The sequence below is a fragment of the Fimicolochytrium jonesii genome, assembly GCF_025526975.1.
Source record: "Fimicolochytrium jonesii strain JEL569 chromosome Unknown EV422scaffold_13, whole genome shotgun sequence".
Taxonomy (NCBI): Eukaryota; Fungi; Chytridiomycota; class Chytridiomycetes; order Spizellomycetales; family Powellomycetaceae; genus Fimicolochytrium; species Fimicolochytrium jonesii.
This window is the reverse complement of record NW_026515680.1, coordinates 344,739-361,242: the sequence shown is the minus strand read 5'-3', so window position 1 is coordinate 361,242 and position 16,504 is coordinate 344,739. Positions and strand designations below refer to the sequence as shown.

At 52.9% G+C, this 16,504-nt stretch overlaps 6 protein-coding genes across 6 annotated transcripts; 5 read left to right on the top strand and 1 right to left on the bottom strand.

Annotated features, from left to right (window-relative positions):
• Window positions 1-373: 373 nt before the first annotated feature.
• Window positions 374-1,639, top strand: EV422DRAFT_531047 (uncharacterized protein). The gene is made up of 3 exons (XM_053070444.1): window positions 374-750; window positions 863-1,118; window positions 1,187-1,639. The coding sequence occupies exons 1-3, from the start codon at window positions 686-688 to the stop codon at window positions 1,250-1,252; spliced, it is 387 nt and encodes a 128-aa protein (XP_052925206.1). The 5' UTR covers window positions 374-685; the 3' UTR covers window positions 1,253-1,639.
• A 380-nt stretch (window positions 1,640-2,019) lies between these two features.
• Window positions 2,020-8,352, top strand: EV422DRAFT_567906 (uncharacterized protein; the record flags this gene model as incomplete). Its single annotated transcript, XM_053072590.1, has 15 exons — window positions 2,020-2,103; window positions 2,182-2,269; window positions 2,335-2,459; window positions 2,519-2,653; window positions 2,723-2,849; window positions 2,912-2,979; window positions 3,037-3,159; window positions 3,221-3,361; window positions 3,420-3,547; window positions 3,613-3,819; window positions 3,881-7,116; window positions 7,187-7,262; window positions 7,329-7,765; window positions 7,834-8,055; window positions 8,129-8,352. 15 exons carry the CDS (start codon window positions 2,020-2,022, stop codon window positions 8,350-8,352), a joined length of 5,421 nt encoding a protein of 1,806 aa, XP_052925205.1.
• Window positions 8,353-8,564: 212 nt separating this feature from the next.
• On the bottom strand, window positions 8,565-9,422 carry EV422DRAFT_567905 (uncharacterized protein; the record flags this gene model as incomplete). The annotated part of the gene is made up of 6 exons (XM_053072589.1): window positions 8,565-8,635; window positions 8,707-8,740; window positions 8,860-8,888; window positions 8,998-9,049; window positions 9,138-9,223; window positions 9,389-9,422. The coding sequence occupies 6 exons, from the start codon at window positions 9,420-9,422 to the stop codon at window positions 8,565-8,567; spliced, it is 306 nt and encodes a 101-aa protein (XP_052925204.1).
• Window positions 9,423-9,565: 143 nt separating this feature from the next.
• EV422DRAFT_531028 (uncharacterized protein) lies at window positions 9,566-11,044 on the top strand. The gene has a single exon (XM_053070443.1). The coding sequence runs from the start codon at window positions 9,750-9,752 to the stop codon at window positions 10,608-10,610; it is 861 nt and encodes a 286-aa protein (XP_052925203.1). The 5' UTR covers window positions 9,566-9,749; the 3' UTR covers window positions 10,611-11,044.
• A 795-nt stretch (window positions 11,045-11,839) lies between these two features.
• EV422DRAFT_531022 (uncharacterized protein) lies at window positions 11,840-13,074 on the top strand (the record flags this gene model as incomplete). The annotated part of the gene is made up of 1 exon (XM_053070442.1): window positions 11,840-13,074. A coding segment is annotated over exon 1 (940 nt), but the record flags the coding sequence as incomplete, so codon positions are not given.
• A 438-nt stretch (window positions 13,075-13,512) lies between these two features.
• On the top strand, window positions 13,513-15,011 carry EV422DRAFT_496859 (kinase-like domain-containing protein; the record flags this gene model as incomplete). Its single annotated transcript, XM_053067906.1, has 7 exons — window positions 13,513-13,674; window positions 13,993-14,265; window positions 14,334-14,364; window positions 14,428-14,524; window positions 14,598-14,674; window positions 14,745-14,861; window positions 14,923-15,011. Coding segments are annotated over 7 exons (846 nt in total), but the record flags the coding sequence as incomplete, so codon positions are not given.
• Between the last annotated feature and the right edge of the window lie 1,493 nt (window positions 15,012-16,504).

Here is a 16,504-nt window from a genome sequence, read left to right as displayed (position 1 = left end):
GAGGCAGCCCAACGATGAGACTCAGCTCTGAACCGACTAATGAGCGGAAACGTACTCAATTCTGTTCAAGGCAACACCACTCATATCGATACTGGAAATACCACCGACTCAACACAGATACCACGGTTTCCTCCCTTCACGACTGTTCCCGGTGGGCATATCTCATTTGACGTTTGGGTGGAACTCGACTCGCAGGAACCAGGCAAGACTGTCTGTGATCCGACCAGCCACCAGACTGTCTGTGAACCGACCGCCCGTCTCCCTGGTTATTGGCCCGAGTGGGGTCTGATGTGAATTCCAGGGTCCACGCCCGGACGCCGTAGATGTACAGTAGCCAGCCAAGAGGGAGGACGGGAGGAGCTTAGCTGTAGCTGGGAGAACGAAAGATAAGGAAGATTATCGACCTGTGTCAATTTTCGTCTGTTCAATACTTGGGCTTTCCAACAAACATGTACCCAGATATATATAGAATGCCATGAATTCCGTTGCATCCGCTGATTGACATCAAAGCGGTGCCGTTTGACCTTGCATCTTTTGTGCCGTGGTCGAAACAACTTCAGCACTTGAGGACGGACGCGTGCTGAAGGGAGGGTATGATCTGTGCTTTTTCCCGAGTTCCCGACCAGTAAGCTGCGACGTCGCCTTCCTCTCCCACCAACAACACACCCATAAAGCTTTGCAAAGCATGTCCTACGATTTCGCCGGGGGCTCCTTGAAGCTCAAGGGGCTGGACTCAGGCAAGATAAAAAAGTACGTACGTCGGACTTCGGGAGCGCAATGCTCGGGAAGTCCAGCGCATTTCGTAGTTCTGTAGCGCTAAGGAGTCATGCTCACGGCAATATTCCCACACCGCGGCTCGCAGGAAATCCAAAAAGTCCAAGAAGGATAAAGAAAAGCTATCAGCCGCAGTATCCGCGTCGATTCAATCATCTTCCGACCTCACCTCCTTCTCAGACGCCAGCAAAACCTCCACCATAGCTTCCAGTTCACAGTCTACTGACCCACGCCCACCTCGCACGAAAACAGCCGCCGAGTTGAAGTTTGAGGAAATTCAAAAACAACGACAACGAGATCGTATAGCGAAGACTGCGTCGCAGAGCCATAAGGAACGAGTGGCGGTATGTGCTTCGGTTGCTAGTGGAGCTTCATAGTGATTTTGACGCTGATGAGTTGCTCAAATCCACAGGAATTCAACAAATATCTGGAAAACTTGTCGGAACACTACGACATTCCGAAAGTTGGACCGGGATAACGTGCGAGGGGACGCAAGTCGCAATTTTTGGAAATCCGAGTTTGGTGGGAGGTTCATGCGGAGTATGGAGTGGGTGTCATTGTCGATTTGGCGTCAAAGCACTTGATGTCGAAGGCTTTGCACCACCAACAAGCTGCACCGACACTGCGCTTTTAGCGGAGGGTTCTAGCATCGGGAAGCGCTTACGCATAGTGCCAGATACTTTGCAGCAGCGTAGATTAGGCCCTGATCCTTTAGATGCCCTCCATGCTATCATCATAAGCACTTCGGATGCACTTAGCCGGGTTTCATTCATGTCGGTGGGCCATGAACACCTACTGTATGTACCGATGCATTTCCACAGCCTCAAGTTGCTTCCTTCCGTAATCTGAGCGGGTTCACTCGGAGGTTCACTTCCCGCCCTCTGCGTTTCGCGCGAGCGGCTTTGACGGACGGCGCGCGTGTCATGAGGAATCCGGCAGACTTCTTGAACTTGCTGGCTTTTCTGGCCTCCAAATTCCCAGGTTTCTGCTGCCAATACAAACCTCTATATATCCCCTTCCTGGCAGAGCGTAGTCCTATTCCTCAGGCCTTGACCTGGCAGTGCCACTTCTGCCCTCCTGTAAGTATGTTCAGCCTATGGCCGACGGAGCCACCGTCGACATCTTCCCACGATGACTTCTATTTCCTAACATCTCAACCAAGGCTTTCAGGGGAGTGCAGATACGTTTACGAGAGCGCTGGTGTCTTAAGGCGGAAGCAGGATATTGTGCTGCACTCCTGCTACGATGAGCATATTAGCGAGTTTTCTGCAGACCGAGCTGCTAAACTTGTCCAGCGAGGCCAAGCGAAAGAACCCGGAGATCAAGGAGGTGGATACTAATGGCTCTGTTAGAAGCTGGCCGCTGCTCTGATAGGCTATACTGAAAACTCTTGTCCCGGGCGGAAAGGCAGCAGAACGTGTTCTATACATCCTACGTGCGCTAAAAGAACGGCCGAATGTGCAACAGGCCGACAACGTTGACTATGTGGCCGTGGGTGCGTAGTGGGGACGACCGCGGTCATGCTGGATCATCAGTGTGGAGGCTAATCGGGGTCAGCAGAGCTTGCAAAGACGGACGATGCGTTAAAACCTTTCATCATGTCGTGCGAGACAAAGAACCCGAAACTTGTGCACATCGCCGTGCCATGTCTACAACGACTCATAACGCATCAAGCGATACCAGAGGTATGCCGGACGGATGTGCCTGTCATGAATGGTGCCAGGACTGACGCTTGGGCGGGCAGGAATCTATAGGTCTAGTCTTGAGAACGCTCTCAGATCTCCTCAGCAGCGGTGTTGATATGCAGTTGAAGATCCTGCAGACCATCATACCACTGCTGACGAACTACAAGTCGATACACGGATCTTTGGTGGCGGATGTGAGTGGGATTGGAGACACGAGTGGAGAGAAAGGGTTGGAGGCTGATCTGCGACCCCGAACCCTCCAGGCACTGCTGTTGTGTTTCCGGTTGCAGGAAACAAAATCGCCTATTGTCAACAACACGGCGGCAGCGACAGTGCGGCAGATGATTACTCTGGTTTTCGATAAGGTTGCCAGCGAGAACCTCGCAGCAGGTGGGAATGGGATCTCCGATCTAGATGCCGGGGGGGCTCCCGCTTACGCACCACCTCATTAGGAGTGCAAGCTACACCCGTTGATGCGCCTCTGAGCGAGTCCGGGAAAGATGCTTGTATGCTTTTCAAGGTACATGCGATGACTCCTTGGTTGCATATGACGTAGTTCCTGATCTTCTCTCCCTAGGACCTGTGTCTGCTCACGGGTGGTGAGTCAGCCGCGTTCCTGTCTCTGCAGTCCCTACCGAAAACTTTCGGTCTCGAGCTCCTCGAGGCCGTGATTGTGCATCATCCGCGATTATTCCGAGAAGTGAGTGCCAGGACGGTCTGGGAAGATCGACGCCGATGCTCAATCGCTCAATTTGCCGAAGCATGTAGAACTTGCGAATCTTTTGAAGGAAAGAGTGTGTCCTCTCATCATCAAATCCTTCTCGGATCGTGTCGATTTCCCTTTGGCTTGCCGTCTAATGCGTGTCGTACAAGTTATTCTGAAGCAGTATCACGACATATTGGTAAGGGAAGGAAATGTACCCTTACCGTTACAATTAGGTACTGAGCGTTTCGCAACAGGTTATGGAATGTGAGATCTTCCTATCAATGTTTTGCCGGCATTTGGAGCCGGATCACGCGCCATTGTGGCATAGAGTTCTCGTGATGGAGGTGTATAGATCCATATGTGCCGATGCCGACCTCCTCAGGTACTCTACAAGCGCATTGAGGTGCTGTGTCCCTCAAATGCTAACAGCATGTCTACTGATGACAGGTTCATTTTCCGATCGTACGATCAGAAGGAGCATACAACGAAGGTCTTCCACGAGATGGTAACAGCCATTCGTCGCATCATCGTAGCAGAGAAGCCTGCTTTGCTACTGCATCCACCACATACTGCAAATTCTGATACGCTCGAATCGATACCTGAAGACCAACAACACTCGCTGACAGCCACCGGTGCTCAGATCAAACTGCAATGGTACGCATGTGTATCTGGAGCGAGATTTCATTCGCTTTTACTCACCCCTTCGTTCGATCAGTTTGGACCAGCTCGACAAATCCGAACCACCATCTATCCCCGAAACTTACATCATTTATCTGGCGATTCAATGCATGAACCGGACAGTCGAAAGCCAAGCAGAGTTCACTTTGCCCTTGTTGGCCGAGGCCAATACGCCAACGGAACATAAAGACGATGTTATTATGGCTATCGAAATGGCAAACGCGTCGTGGGCTGGCACGCTAGCGGCTCTATCTTTCTTAGTCACCTCTTCCATCGACGACGATGTCTTTGCGATGGTGATTAGAGCATACCAGAACATCACGACCGTCGTCGGGCTATTAGGATTGACATCGCATCGGGACGCATTTCTGGCTTCACTCAGCAAATCCTGTTTGCCGCAGGGCTCTTTTCCGGAGAGTGGGGGATATGACAAAATGGCGTCGCCGCAGAGCTCCTATGCATCGGGCTCGCAGGCGGCGTTCCGGCCGGGCAATGCCGTTCTCACCGATCGCAACGTTCTGTGCATCCGAGCTCTGATTAATGTTGCTCAGTCACTCACCACCGTGCTGGAGGACAAGGCGTGGTACCAAATACTGGAAACCCTTCAAGTCGCGGACAAGCTGATAACGATGGGCAAAACCGGGAAGAAGGAGTCGAGTTCGATGTCGTTGATAAGCGACACCAAAGACACACGCTTGAGAAGTGGCTCGATTGTACCACAAACTCAAACTGTTGTTGGTGGACAGGAGAATCAATATGTTACGCTCCTGGTCTCCGCCAAAAAGCTTATGGAGAGCACATCGGTGATGGACGAGCGCAACCTCTTGGAGTTTGTGAGAGCCCTTTGCACGCTGGCTCGGACCACTGCAGCAGGAGCAGCTCAAGCGGCTTCTGGCTCCGGTGGGACAACGAAAGATTCGATGAAGCTCGCTGAAGAGAAATCGTTCGCTGTGGCAAAACTGCACGATGTGATTCTCTTGAACATTGGACGGCTTATGAAATCACAGGACCTGGCTATGTGGGACTTTGTCATTTTCGAATTGATCGATTTGGCTCACAGCCCAGCTTGCACGGGGCCGATCAGAACGCAGCTCTGTCTTACCCTCAGCGATGTATTACTCGCTGCTGTGCAGGTCGCAGATTTCAATGATAATGCTGTCGAGCTGAAACTATTGGGACCGTTGCGCAAGCTGATTCTCACGGAACCGGGGACTACGGCTCTGGCCAGTCCGACGAACGACAACGAGGACAGAGAGAAGGCCTCAAAAACCGCGTGGTTTGTCGAGGTGCAAAAGTCCGGTTTGGAGACTATAAATAAGATTCTCCAGACGAGCGGGCAGCATCTCAGCGCGGGGTGGCCTTTGATTCTGGAAGTCATCCATGCCGTTGTCAGCTCTCGGATCCGGAAGTCGCGTACAAAGGACCCAAAGCCGGTCACCGAGACCGAAACAGCGCAGGCCGCTGTGGTAGTCGAGGCCGCCATACCGAAAGCTTCCGGTCTAGTGCGAGTCGCTTTCCCATGTCTGCAACTCATTTGCACGGATTTCCTCTCGCTTTTGCAGCCAACCGTGCTGCATCAATGTATCGAAGCTCTTGGAAACTTTGGTTCGCAAACAGATGACCTGAACATCAGCTTGACGGCGGTCGGTCTCCTGTGGTCTATGAGCGATTTCGTTCTCACTAGACGGCAAGATCTGGAACGAGTGAAGACGGCGTCACCGGAACCTCAAGAAGTAAACGAGCAACAGGAGCAGCCTACGTCGGCGCCGGTCGTCGCGGTTGGAGGCCTAGCTCCACCGCAATCAAGTATAAAACGCTCAACATCCGCATGCATCGCCGCGCTAAAGGAGCCATTGTCGAAAGAGACGATGGACGCACTCTGGATGTTGTTGCTTGGCCACCTGTCGCAGCTTTGCTCAGATCCCAGACCGGAAGTTCGCAACTCGGCAAACCAGTCCCTATTCCGAACCCTGAGTATGAACGGCGCGAAGCTGAACTTGCAAGCGTGGGAACAGTGCATATGGAGCGTCCTGTTTCCGTTATTGGAAAGAGTGCAAGCGTCTAGCGAAGACGAAACGGCGAGACGGACAAGCGTGCCGTCTTCGGATACACCGTATTCAGCATCCCCAAGTACCGCCAAGCAGTGGGATGAGACGAAAGTCATCACGCTCTCCGGAATCTCCCGGTGTCTGTTCGATTTCCTGAACGTCCTTGTCGAATTAGGCGATGGCTTCGACCGGGCATGGTCACTGTTCCTGGATTACATCAAATCTTGGTGTCTCAATTCATCTCCGGAAGTATCCATTGCAGCAGTCAAGAGCCTGCGAAGCCTGGTTCAGTACCCAAAGAACCCACCAAATGGACTGGTACCTGATAACGTGCAGGGTCACCTCGTAAAGCTGATGAGGGTGGCATGGGATGTTTGGGCGGCTATCGGAAACGGCATCATCTCAAATGCAGATGAGAACCTGGCCCAAGCAAGTCTGATAGCAACCGGGAGCAGTACACCTCCCAACAACTCGGCGGTTAGCAAGACGACCCCAAGCACACTCCACGGTTCCTTCACGCAGGACACACTTACGGCTTTCATTTCCTTATTCGCGGATATATACGATGTCATCAAGGGCACATTTGGACTATTCGAGTTGAGACAGTTACTCAATATTGTATCAAACCTGCTGCTTTATCACACAAATCCTCAAGCAGGGGCGACAGCAAGTAGAATCCGCGCCGACTACATCAACGATCTCGATCACCCAACGCCATTGCAAGTTGCGGTTCTCGATCTGGTAGTTGGAGGAAAACTCGATATAGATAGCATCCCAGGAGCGCCCGAGTTGCTCCTTATAGATAGCATCCCAGGAGCGCCCGAGTTGCTCCTTACGACAGTAGCAGGATTCATCAGGCTACCATTCGCTCGTCGTGCCGCCGACAGTGCGCGGAGCCCAGGCCCGGCAACCGTCTCTGATCGACAACCTGCCGTATCCACCCCAACGACCGCTGCACAAGAGCGAGGTTTCACCTACATGGCCTTTGCAAAGAAGAGCATGCAGCATCTTGTTGAGCTGTTTGAGCGGTACGGACGAATCAAAGCGGTTTACTCATCAGGCCCGTTTGTCGACGTCATTGAGGCGTTGGGTGTGCCCATGAAAGCGAAATATGACTGCCCTAATCCGGGGAATAAGGACACGACGCCATTGTGGAGATATGCTGCCAACACTTGCATGACGATTATCCGTGTCGGCCTCCTGAATTTGAATGAGTTTGTTGCAGGTCAGTGACCGCGCTAGCTCAGAAAATGATTTCGATTTGGTCGGCGTACTCAACTCGAGCGCGCATCTAGATTTGCCCCAGGATGTCCTATTAGGCATATACATGAAGCTTTTGAACACACTAGAAGGCACTCTGCTGCCTACCAGGTGAGGCTTTGGCTTATTGAGAACATCCGCGTATGCATAAATTGCTAACCCACACTTGAACAGCAGCGAACCGCTTGCATCCCTTTCTCCCGAGGAACTTTCGGCGGATGAGGCCTTTGACATTTTCGTTCTCACCACTCTTGAAAGCGACATATTCCATCAATTTGGGCAACCCCACGTTCCAGAAGCCGTTCTGATCCGTCTGGTAGACATAATCGGAAACGGGTCCCGGAGATATACCTCTCAGTTGGAGGCGCATGGGTACAATAAGTACCAAGACGAACCGGATGGCACGATATTGAACGGGCTCCTATCAACTAGTCCCTCGCAACGAGCCAGTGTGGCGACACGACCGGAAGCGATTGCGAAGATTGCTGGGGTCCCTTCGTTTGAGCAGGCAAGTCAGCATGCGTTGGGCAGTGACGTTGTGCCTGTGAGACGAGAGCAGTTTGCGAAAACCTGTCTGGATACCGTATTCAGGCTGGCTGCTGATTCGACTGATGGTACGAGGTCCTTTGCGCTCTTTACTTTGATGCTTTCAAGGACTCATGAACCTTTTGTTCAACCATAGGAGACGTAGCGATCAAGAACCGCATCGCCGAAGTTGTAGGCCCAGTGCTGCTTACCAAATGCAGGAACGTTATTGTTTCTTATGCGGGCGACAAGAGGACGTACGGGCAATTGCCATTGCCGAGAGTGCGCGATGAAGAGATCATTGCGGTGATGCAGAGTCTGGAGGCACTGGATATCAGGCCCGGAGCGCTTGTGCGGTATCTCGGTGAAGACAAGCTTCGTAAGTCATTCAACCAACGACGATTTTCTTATGGAAGACGCGCTGCTGATATCCATTTCTGCCACCAAAACAGACCCACTACGATCACACATTCTCAGCGGAAGATCCGCTCATCTGTTTGCCCTTTACCCACTTCTCTGCGATCTAATCGAGGTGCTCGCCAAACACGGTCCACCGAAGAATGTGGACTCGATAGAAGACGCGACAGCGGTGATTGCGTCGGTCAGGTCGTGTTTAAGACGAGTAGGCAGGGAGTTGGGGATTGAGGTTGAAACTACGATTTCTCAGTCGCTATGAAGCGAGTGACTGTGATTTGCATACAATAGCGACCCGGGTGGACGGACGGAATTGATCTTATATCTATATCATTCTATCTCATGTGTGATGAGATTCTGCATCGGATTGGTACTTTTTCCTTTTACGCCGGACCCCTCGAAAACCCTCCACCAACGGGCTAACAGGCTACCTGATGGTCTATGATATGGCCAGCTCAACTAGCATTGCCGCTGCTACTTCTCAATGTCCACAGCAAGTATGCCTCCTGGTTCGACAGTCTCTTTGACATAGTCCACGAACTTCACTGCATTTATTGCATTTGGTAAGAAACATGTCATGTGTCTTCTTCGGCGCGAAGGAGCACTTGGAACTTACAGTGATCTCCATGCACGCTGTACTTCTCAAGACCCTGTGTCCACGTCGTGAGAAGATTGCAATTCGTCAGAAACCTGGAGTTGCCTCACGCCGCTCCCTCTCTGATTTTTCCAGCCCACTCCCGCTGCAATCTACCATGTCTACCATACGTACGTCCTTATCGGCAAAATCGACGACCAGCACTGGTCATTTGGAAGGCAAAGCGCACAGAAATCTGCATCAGAACCCATTCACGACATCTTGCCTCCTTCTACCGAGATTTCGCGGGGGATGGCAGGCACAGCGTCTCACCATGTGTAAAACCCTGCGCGCGCTGCGTATTGAAGGTGGGCCCGGATGAAAGCTGTTTATGGAGGAGGCAAGAGGGAGAAGAGGGTTCAGGGGACATAGTGTGTGCAAGATCGTCTTTTGCGAGTAGCGCGTGAAGATACCTTCTGAACGGTAGGCAGATCGGCAAGCTTCGCCATCCTGGACTCGAACTCCCCCGCGTTCGCTGAGGGCTTCAGCTTGAAGAGAACTTTGTATAGGTTGGAAGTGTACCAGTTAGTCATTGACCTTTCCTCCAACCGTAACCTTAACATAGACGGGTAAAGGTCGCCCGTCAGGCACGTTGGTGGGCGGTGTGGTGCGCTCTTTAATCCAGCTCAGTGGTGGCGTGGTCGTCCAGCGCAGAGTCACTCACCGACGTGAACAATGGTTCTGACAGTGGAAGACATGGTTGTGAAAGCGATTGACGATGGCTGGTGGGTTGGAACGATGGAAGTTCACTTGGCGGTTATGTGAGAAGCAAGTCTCGGTTTGTCACGACTCACGCGTAAACGCCGCTGCGCTCTCCCGTCTTCCCCGTTGAACATGGGCATCTTGCCCTCTTTTTATATCAACTTCTCGCGTTTGTTCCGTGCAGCACTGCTAAACGAAACCCCGTTGAGAACGCAGAAAGGCTGGAACCTGGGCCATATCTGGGCTTCGGCGTGGCCCAAGGTTCATCGACTTCACGCTGAACTCGAAGAGCGACTCAAGCGTCGCCTGTCCCTATCGCAAACATGTCACAACTACAACAAGACTGTTCCTCGCTGTTAACCAATATTGCAGCATTAGCGGTATATGCAACTGCCTTACGGGTAACAGACGTGGCCCGCTACGAACGAGTCTTCGGCGTCCCCGCCCCCTCGTTTGCTTTCGCCATAGACAACAACGCGCATTCCGTGGGGACCACGGACACCGTGGACCCAGTGGCCTTGACGACGGGCGATGCAGCTCGCGGGCAAGATGCAGCCGCCGCCACGAAGGTTTACTGGATGACAATATGCATGTTGGCTGGAGTCGAACTTCTCGCATGTATGGCGTTCTGCCTGTTAGTCTCGACTATCTGGATAGTGTATCTTTGCGTGGAACGAACTCAAAGAGCGGCCGATGATTTGAATCTGGGAAACTTCTCGCGCAGGGGTCGCACGCCAAACATGACTAGCGTGGGCATTACTAGCCCTAGCACAACGGATGCAGGCGGGCCGATTCGTCTCCCGGACACTCCCATCACATCGGCCGAGGAACTCCGCCAACGCAGAAATCCCGAAGAGGGTGAAGATGTGATGGCTTACACAATGGCGCATTCCACCGCTGGGATTTGCTTTACGACGATGTTGCACATCCTCCCTTTAATGGGCATCCACCCTCGCAACCCCCGGCAAACGGGCATTCCGAACGGAAAGGCGAGACATTTTCTAACGGTCATCATCAAGTTGTTCATGCTCGTTGTTCTCATAAAAGTGTTTCCGCAAGTGGTCGGGCTAGGCTATGTAGGGGACGGCGTTGGGTGGACGGGCGTTGTTGTGGCGGCGATTGCCGACATCTCCTCCTCCGTCACGGCCGAATCCGAGAACAAGCCCGCGCGCCGTACGACTTGATTGACCTCACGGGCGTTTCCTACTTGACACCCTAAACTTTCAAGGGCGAATTGCAATTTGAGCTAGCGAGACGATGCTATTCTTCAGTCTAATACAATATTCCACTTGCGGTATGCCGCAGTAAATAAGCGTCCTTCCTGTGAGGCTCTGCTATTCATGACCCACCTCCGAAAGCTAAGATGGCACCCCACGATGCAGGATATCTTTTTTTTTCTTATTAACGAGCGTTATGAGCCAGTTCGCCGCAGATTCCCGATGCGGCGCGCCGTTTTCGAAGGCAGGAAGGCCGTTCTTCATTTCGAACTTCATCACAGCTTGACGGTCAACTGTGTGGTTAAACAACTTACGGCTTTACGTCTGGCATGACGCTCAAAGTTTATTTCATCGGGAAGTTTACCGCCAGTACTAAAGTGTTGCCGAGGCGGCCCGCGGCTTTCGAAAGAAGCAAGGCCGGTCTTCACTTCGGAGTTCACACCATTTGAGGTCAAATACGGTTGAACTACCTAAGGAGACTTTCCATGTGGTCCGCCAGGCCTGACATGGCCGTTCTGACCGTTTCGCCGCAGATATCTAGTGCCGATGCGGTGCACCGTCGCCAGAAGAAACGTTCTTCTCCGATTCAAGTCTTGCGAAGATCAACGAAAATTAGAAATACCTATGTGCGGTCTATGCCATTTCACGCTGGGCCAGAACCCGTTAGCGCGGTCCATATCCATGGTAAAGCAATGTTACCAGGTGCCGGGCACGTGAAGCTTGAACCGAAAGCGCGGATCAAAAAGAAAAGCAGTGAAATTCTCAATTCCCGACGCCCATCTCTCAGACTAATATAACAATGCCAGTGGGCGTCGTGCAACTTGTCGTGTATATACAACTGGCCGCTCTATAGCCGCATTCAATGGTATATCGGTACAACTGGCCGCTCGACCGCCGAAAAGTCAATTTACTTCACGTCCATGTAAAATTCTTTGGGCAAGCTATGCCGTTCGACGACTCCCAACAATGGCATGTACGGTGGGCTAGCTAGCTAGCTGGCTACACAGGAAGGAACGAGCTACGATGCCGCTGAGGAACCGCAACACACCGCAGAGGCCGGCCCCGCCCTATTTAAGTGCCGGGAGCATCGCACAGCCCCACCGGCCACATCAAGCCGCATTCGCACTCAAGTTCAATTTTGAAGCCTCAACCATGCTTCTCAACTTGAAGTCCATCACCCTCGGCTTGGTTGGTTTGGCCACCTACGCCAACGCTGCCGGTAGGTTTGATAAATCTCTTCTTGTTCAAATGCACTGTCAATATCTCACATTCATCGCCTCTTTAGCCCTTGATCGCCGTGACGACGCACAATGTATCAGCTACAACAACAACTGCGGTGAGCTCCAAGCCGCCGTGCAGTGTGAAACCCGTACGCTTGAAGATTACGACTGCGGATGGGCCACGCAGAAGCAGGGAGGTGAAACCGTTACACACCGCATGGGTTACTGTGTCGCTTGCGATGGGAAGCAAATCAAAACCAACCACGCAATCCACGATGTGCCCATGTTTGACGTGACCTCCGCGTTGCATGCGCCTGAAGGGTTCATTAAGGCCGTTGAGAACGCCTGTGCAGCCGCATGTCCGCAGCAAGGATGGAGCATCAGAGATGAAAGGGTAAATGGACCTTCCATCGCGGGGTGCGCCTGCTTGCCCAGCGGCCGCTTCGCTGACTTGAGCTCGCAATTTGCGCGTCTCGGCTGGCACAAGGATGCCCCGGTCCAGAAACCTACGACGACTGCCGTCGAAGAGCCCACTACCGCCGTCGGAGAGCCCACTACCGCCGTCGGAGAGCCTACTACCGTCGTTGAGGAGCCCACTACCGTCGTCGAGGAGCCCACTACCGTCGTCGAGGAGCCCACAACCGTCGTCGGAGAGCCCACTACCGTCGTCGAAGAGCCCACTACTATCGTCGAGGTGCCCACTACTATAGTCGAGGAGCCCACTACCATCGTCAACGAGCCCACTACCGTCGTCGAAGAGCCCACTACTATCGTCGAGGAGCCTACTACCATTGTCAACAAGCCCACGACCGTCGTCGAGGAGCCCGTATCTACTTCCACTGGTGAGACCATCGAGACCATTGTCGTCACCGCTCCCGCACACCAGGATGAACCCGTCAGCGGTGAAACCAAGTTGGTTGCTGCGGCTGCCAGCATTGGCTTCGGCGTCGTCAGCGCCCTGTTGTTGATCTGAGATTGTAGAGATACCATGGACCCCGTTTGTTTTTCTCTTGTCCTAGTTCATTGTTATCGGCCGTAGTACTTTCGGCCGTGGGACCTCATTCGCTTAGAAGTGATCGAGATTGTGCATAGGAATGTTCTCAATAGATTGTAAGAGACTAGACCTTACACAAAATACATATACCATTCTTTGCTCTTCAAATGCCGTGGCGTTCCTGTGCTGTGGTCGCTGTCGTGAGCGTGTCGGAGTGTCCGTAGTATGAACAGCAGCCGTGCGCGCTTGCACCGCCATCACAGCTGACGGAGACGGGTAAGTTACACCTTAAAACCGATAACCGGCTCAACCCTGGGCCTGCCCCGCGGCTTTGTCATCAACACGACAGAGCGTCAGAAAACCTTGTTTTGAGTGCTGTATGGGCTATCCTCCGCATTCCATGTAAGTACGAGATCATTGCTTGCAGACAGTTGCACGGTCGGAATTAGGTAACCACATCAGATATTCCAATCTCAAAGATCTACCTAAATTCTTCAACAGTCTCGGGAACACATTAACACAGCCTGTCACGCTACTGGACATTCCAATATTCTCAGTAGCTACTATTGCACATGCATCAACTCTTACCGTCCCTTAATCTACATTCCACGGCTTTGTCGGCTCATAAACGCCAAGCGCGCGGTTCAGACCAATCATGAGCACCGCAGTATCCCCTACGACGACCGGACAGCAGCCGCGGGCGGCTGAAGGTGTGGAAGTGGGAAAATTTGTTGGACGATGGCGGATTGAGCGGACGATTGGACAAGGGACGTATGGGAAAGTGCGATTGGCGGTGGATCCTGTCACTGCAGAGAAGGTGCGTTAGTGATGGGCTGGTAGTCTCGGACCACCGATATGTGTTAGTGGTGAGCGATTGTAGGATCGTACGAGAGCCCAAGCGAGAAGGCATCGTCGGTGGCATGCAACAGCGGTCGCATCTCTGGAATGCGTGAAGTGATGGATATCTATGGCGGGAGACGAGCGGACTTGATGATTACGAGACGGCTGCGAAATCGCGTCGTGGGATGGACACTATTTCAACAGCAGCGTTTGCGACACTCGCCGTCAACCCGTCGATCTCGTCTCATCATACGTTTCTCATCATCGCCACGTTTCCCCACTTCTGCCCTCTCAGGTGGCCGTCAAGGTAATCGACAAATCCCAAGTTCAATCCAGCAAGCAGATCGCACGTCTGCAACGGGAGATCCGCTTCCTCCGCCTCCTGCATCATCCGCACATTGTCAAAGTCTACGATGTCAACGAGACGGAGCAGTTCATCCATATTATCATGGAGTATGCGCCCGGTGGCGAGCTGTTCGATTACATAGTGGCGCATAAGAGGGTGAAAGAGCGCGAGGCTAGGAGCTTCTTCAGACAGGTTCTGAGCGCTGTGGATTACTGCCATAAGGTTTGGATGCACATTCGACGGGCCGCACAAACGTAGTTCAAAGGATTGACAGCTTCGGTCTCATACAGAATGCAGTGATACATCGAGATTTGAAGCCAGGTAAGCTTACCTTTGGATTTGCCACAAACTGAGGGAATACTGATCGCATTTTACCTCCCACAGAAAACTTGCTGTTGGATGAAAGCAAAACGATTAAGATCATCGATTTTGGATTCGGCAACAATTTCACGGTGGAGGGGCTTTTGGACACGTTCTGCGGGTGAGGAATCGACGTATGCGGGCGAAATTGGAAGAGCGCTTGCTTACCGAATGTGGTGCTGATTATCCCCTAGGTCACCGTTTTACGCCGCGCCTGAGATGATCATGGGCAAAAAGTACGAGGGACCAGAAGTCGACATGTGGAGTCTAGGTATTTGCAGGAAGAAAACGTATTCCCTCGCGATGGTGGAATCACACTCAATTCCAATATTGGATGGCAGGTGTTATCCTATTTGCTCTGCTATGTGGGCATCTGCCCTTCGACGACGACAACATGAAAGAGTTATACCGGAAGATAGCCACCGGAACATATACGTGTCCGGACTATTTGATGACAAGTAGGTGCCTGGATGTGAGAAAGTGCTAGCAGGTTCGCAGACTCTCATCTTGAATCGCCAGACGCACGGCACCTCATCCGCCGCCTCATTCACGTTCACCCAAAGGAGCGTGCCACGCTTGAAGAAGTGTTAGCGCATCCATGGGTGAACGAAGGCTACGATTGCCCCCCGCCGAATTACCTCCCAGCGCGGGTTGAAATCCGATCTCCAGCAGAGCTGTCGAAAGAGATCTTGCAACGCCTGCTGGTCTTCGGATACACGATGGAAGACGTTGAAAGGGAATTTGGTTCAAACGCGAACCAGTCCCAGCCGAGTCCTGTGCGCGCGACGTATTTTCTCTTGGCGGAAATGTTCGCAAGGGAGGAGGCCAGGCAGAAAGGTGATCGGAAGATTGACCTCTTTGAGCAGCATCAGCAAATGAGGAGGGGAAGTTTGCCGGTCGATGCTGTGGGGATGCTAGGCGGCAGGTTCAAAGCTGCGAGCACACCCAATGTCGCGATGTCGAACCAGACAGCATCGCTTGGTCATGCGGGCAACCGCTGCGCCGCCGGAGACGGCCCCGGTTCTGGAGATAGCGGAGACTCTTATTCCAGGGTACGACGTGGAATGGAGAACGGGTCAGCATTGCCGGCAAGAAAGGACTTCCTGTCCATGCATTCGGTGGCCGAGTCCACCAGACGGCGCGGATCCACCCCCGAAGACTCAGCATTGCAAATTGAACAAAATTGTGGTGGTTCGGCTGTTCAAGCACCACCAAATGCCAAAACTCGGTCATCAGGCGCCCAATATCTGTTTTTCCAGAAAGGACATCGCCCTCAATCCGCGGGAACCGGAGAACAACGGCGACCATCGGGAAGTAACAGCAGTGGGCGTGCATCCCCTGAACCAACGAGTCCTCCGCTCTCCTCGTACCCTCGGCGTCCAAGCTTCAAACCTCCTTCCATCCCCTTACCTCCGACTCCCCAACCCAAGGATGATCCACATAACCCCACTGCTCCGGCGACTGGAAAACTCAGTCTTCTGCACTCAAACGTCAAAGACGCACCTTGGTTCCGCCGCTTCTCCATGCCCACTGCGTCTCTCTCCCACCCCATCCATCCGCCACCACGTGAGCCACAAAGTGCCTCATCCGCCACCTCCAGTCAGACTTTCGCGCCCGCGCGGCCTGCACAAAACTACCTTTCGGGCTCTCGCCGCGGTTCCCTTGCGACCGCATCGTCGGCGGCTGGCGAACGCATCAAAGAGGATTTCCGTGCCATCGGAGGGTGGTTTCTCAACATGTCCACGACAACATCTAAAGCGGCCGACCAAGTCCTGCTGCAACTCGTGTCCGTGCTACAAAAGTGCAAGATCGCATACACCGTCGAGGCCCAACATCCGAGTTATATGGAAAGTATGATGGCGTTGTTACAACCAAGTGGTGGCGATGGATCTCAGACTTCGGAAATGAACGCCGCGGCCGTGGCTGCAGCCGCTAGCACCGCTGATAACCACCTGGTGATCACATTGGCCTGCGAAGTCTGGCCGGATTCGTTTCCGCATGGCAATCGAACTCCCGAAATGGAGAGCAGCAACGGAACGGATCCAATGACCCTTTTGACGGAGTTGGAAAGCCGGAGGATATCCGTATCTTCGACTCTTCC

What these genes read in the sequence shown, in the direction of transcription:
- EV422DRAFT_531047 (XM_053070444.1), top strand. Translation starts at nt 686, where the DNA reads ATGTCCTACGATTTCGCCGGGGGCTCCTTGAAGCTCAAGGGGCTGGAC. An exon ending in GACTCAGGCAAGATAAAAAA is followed by an intron (nt 751 to 862) that starts GTACGTACGTCG and finishes CGCGGCTCGCAG; the next exon opens with GAAATCCAAAAAGTCCAAGA. An exon ending in GCCATAAGGAACGAGTGGCG is followed by an intron (nt 1,119 to 1,186) that starts GTATGTGCTTCG and finishes TCAAATCCACAG; the next exon opens with GAATTCAACAAATATCTGGA.
- EV422DRAFT_531028 (XM_053070443.1), top strand. Translation starts at nt 9,750, where the DNA reads ATGTCACAACTACAACAAGACTGTTCCTCGCTGTTAACCAATATTGCA.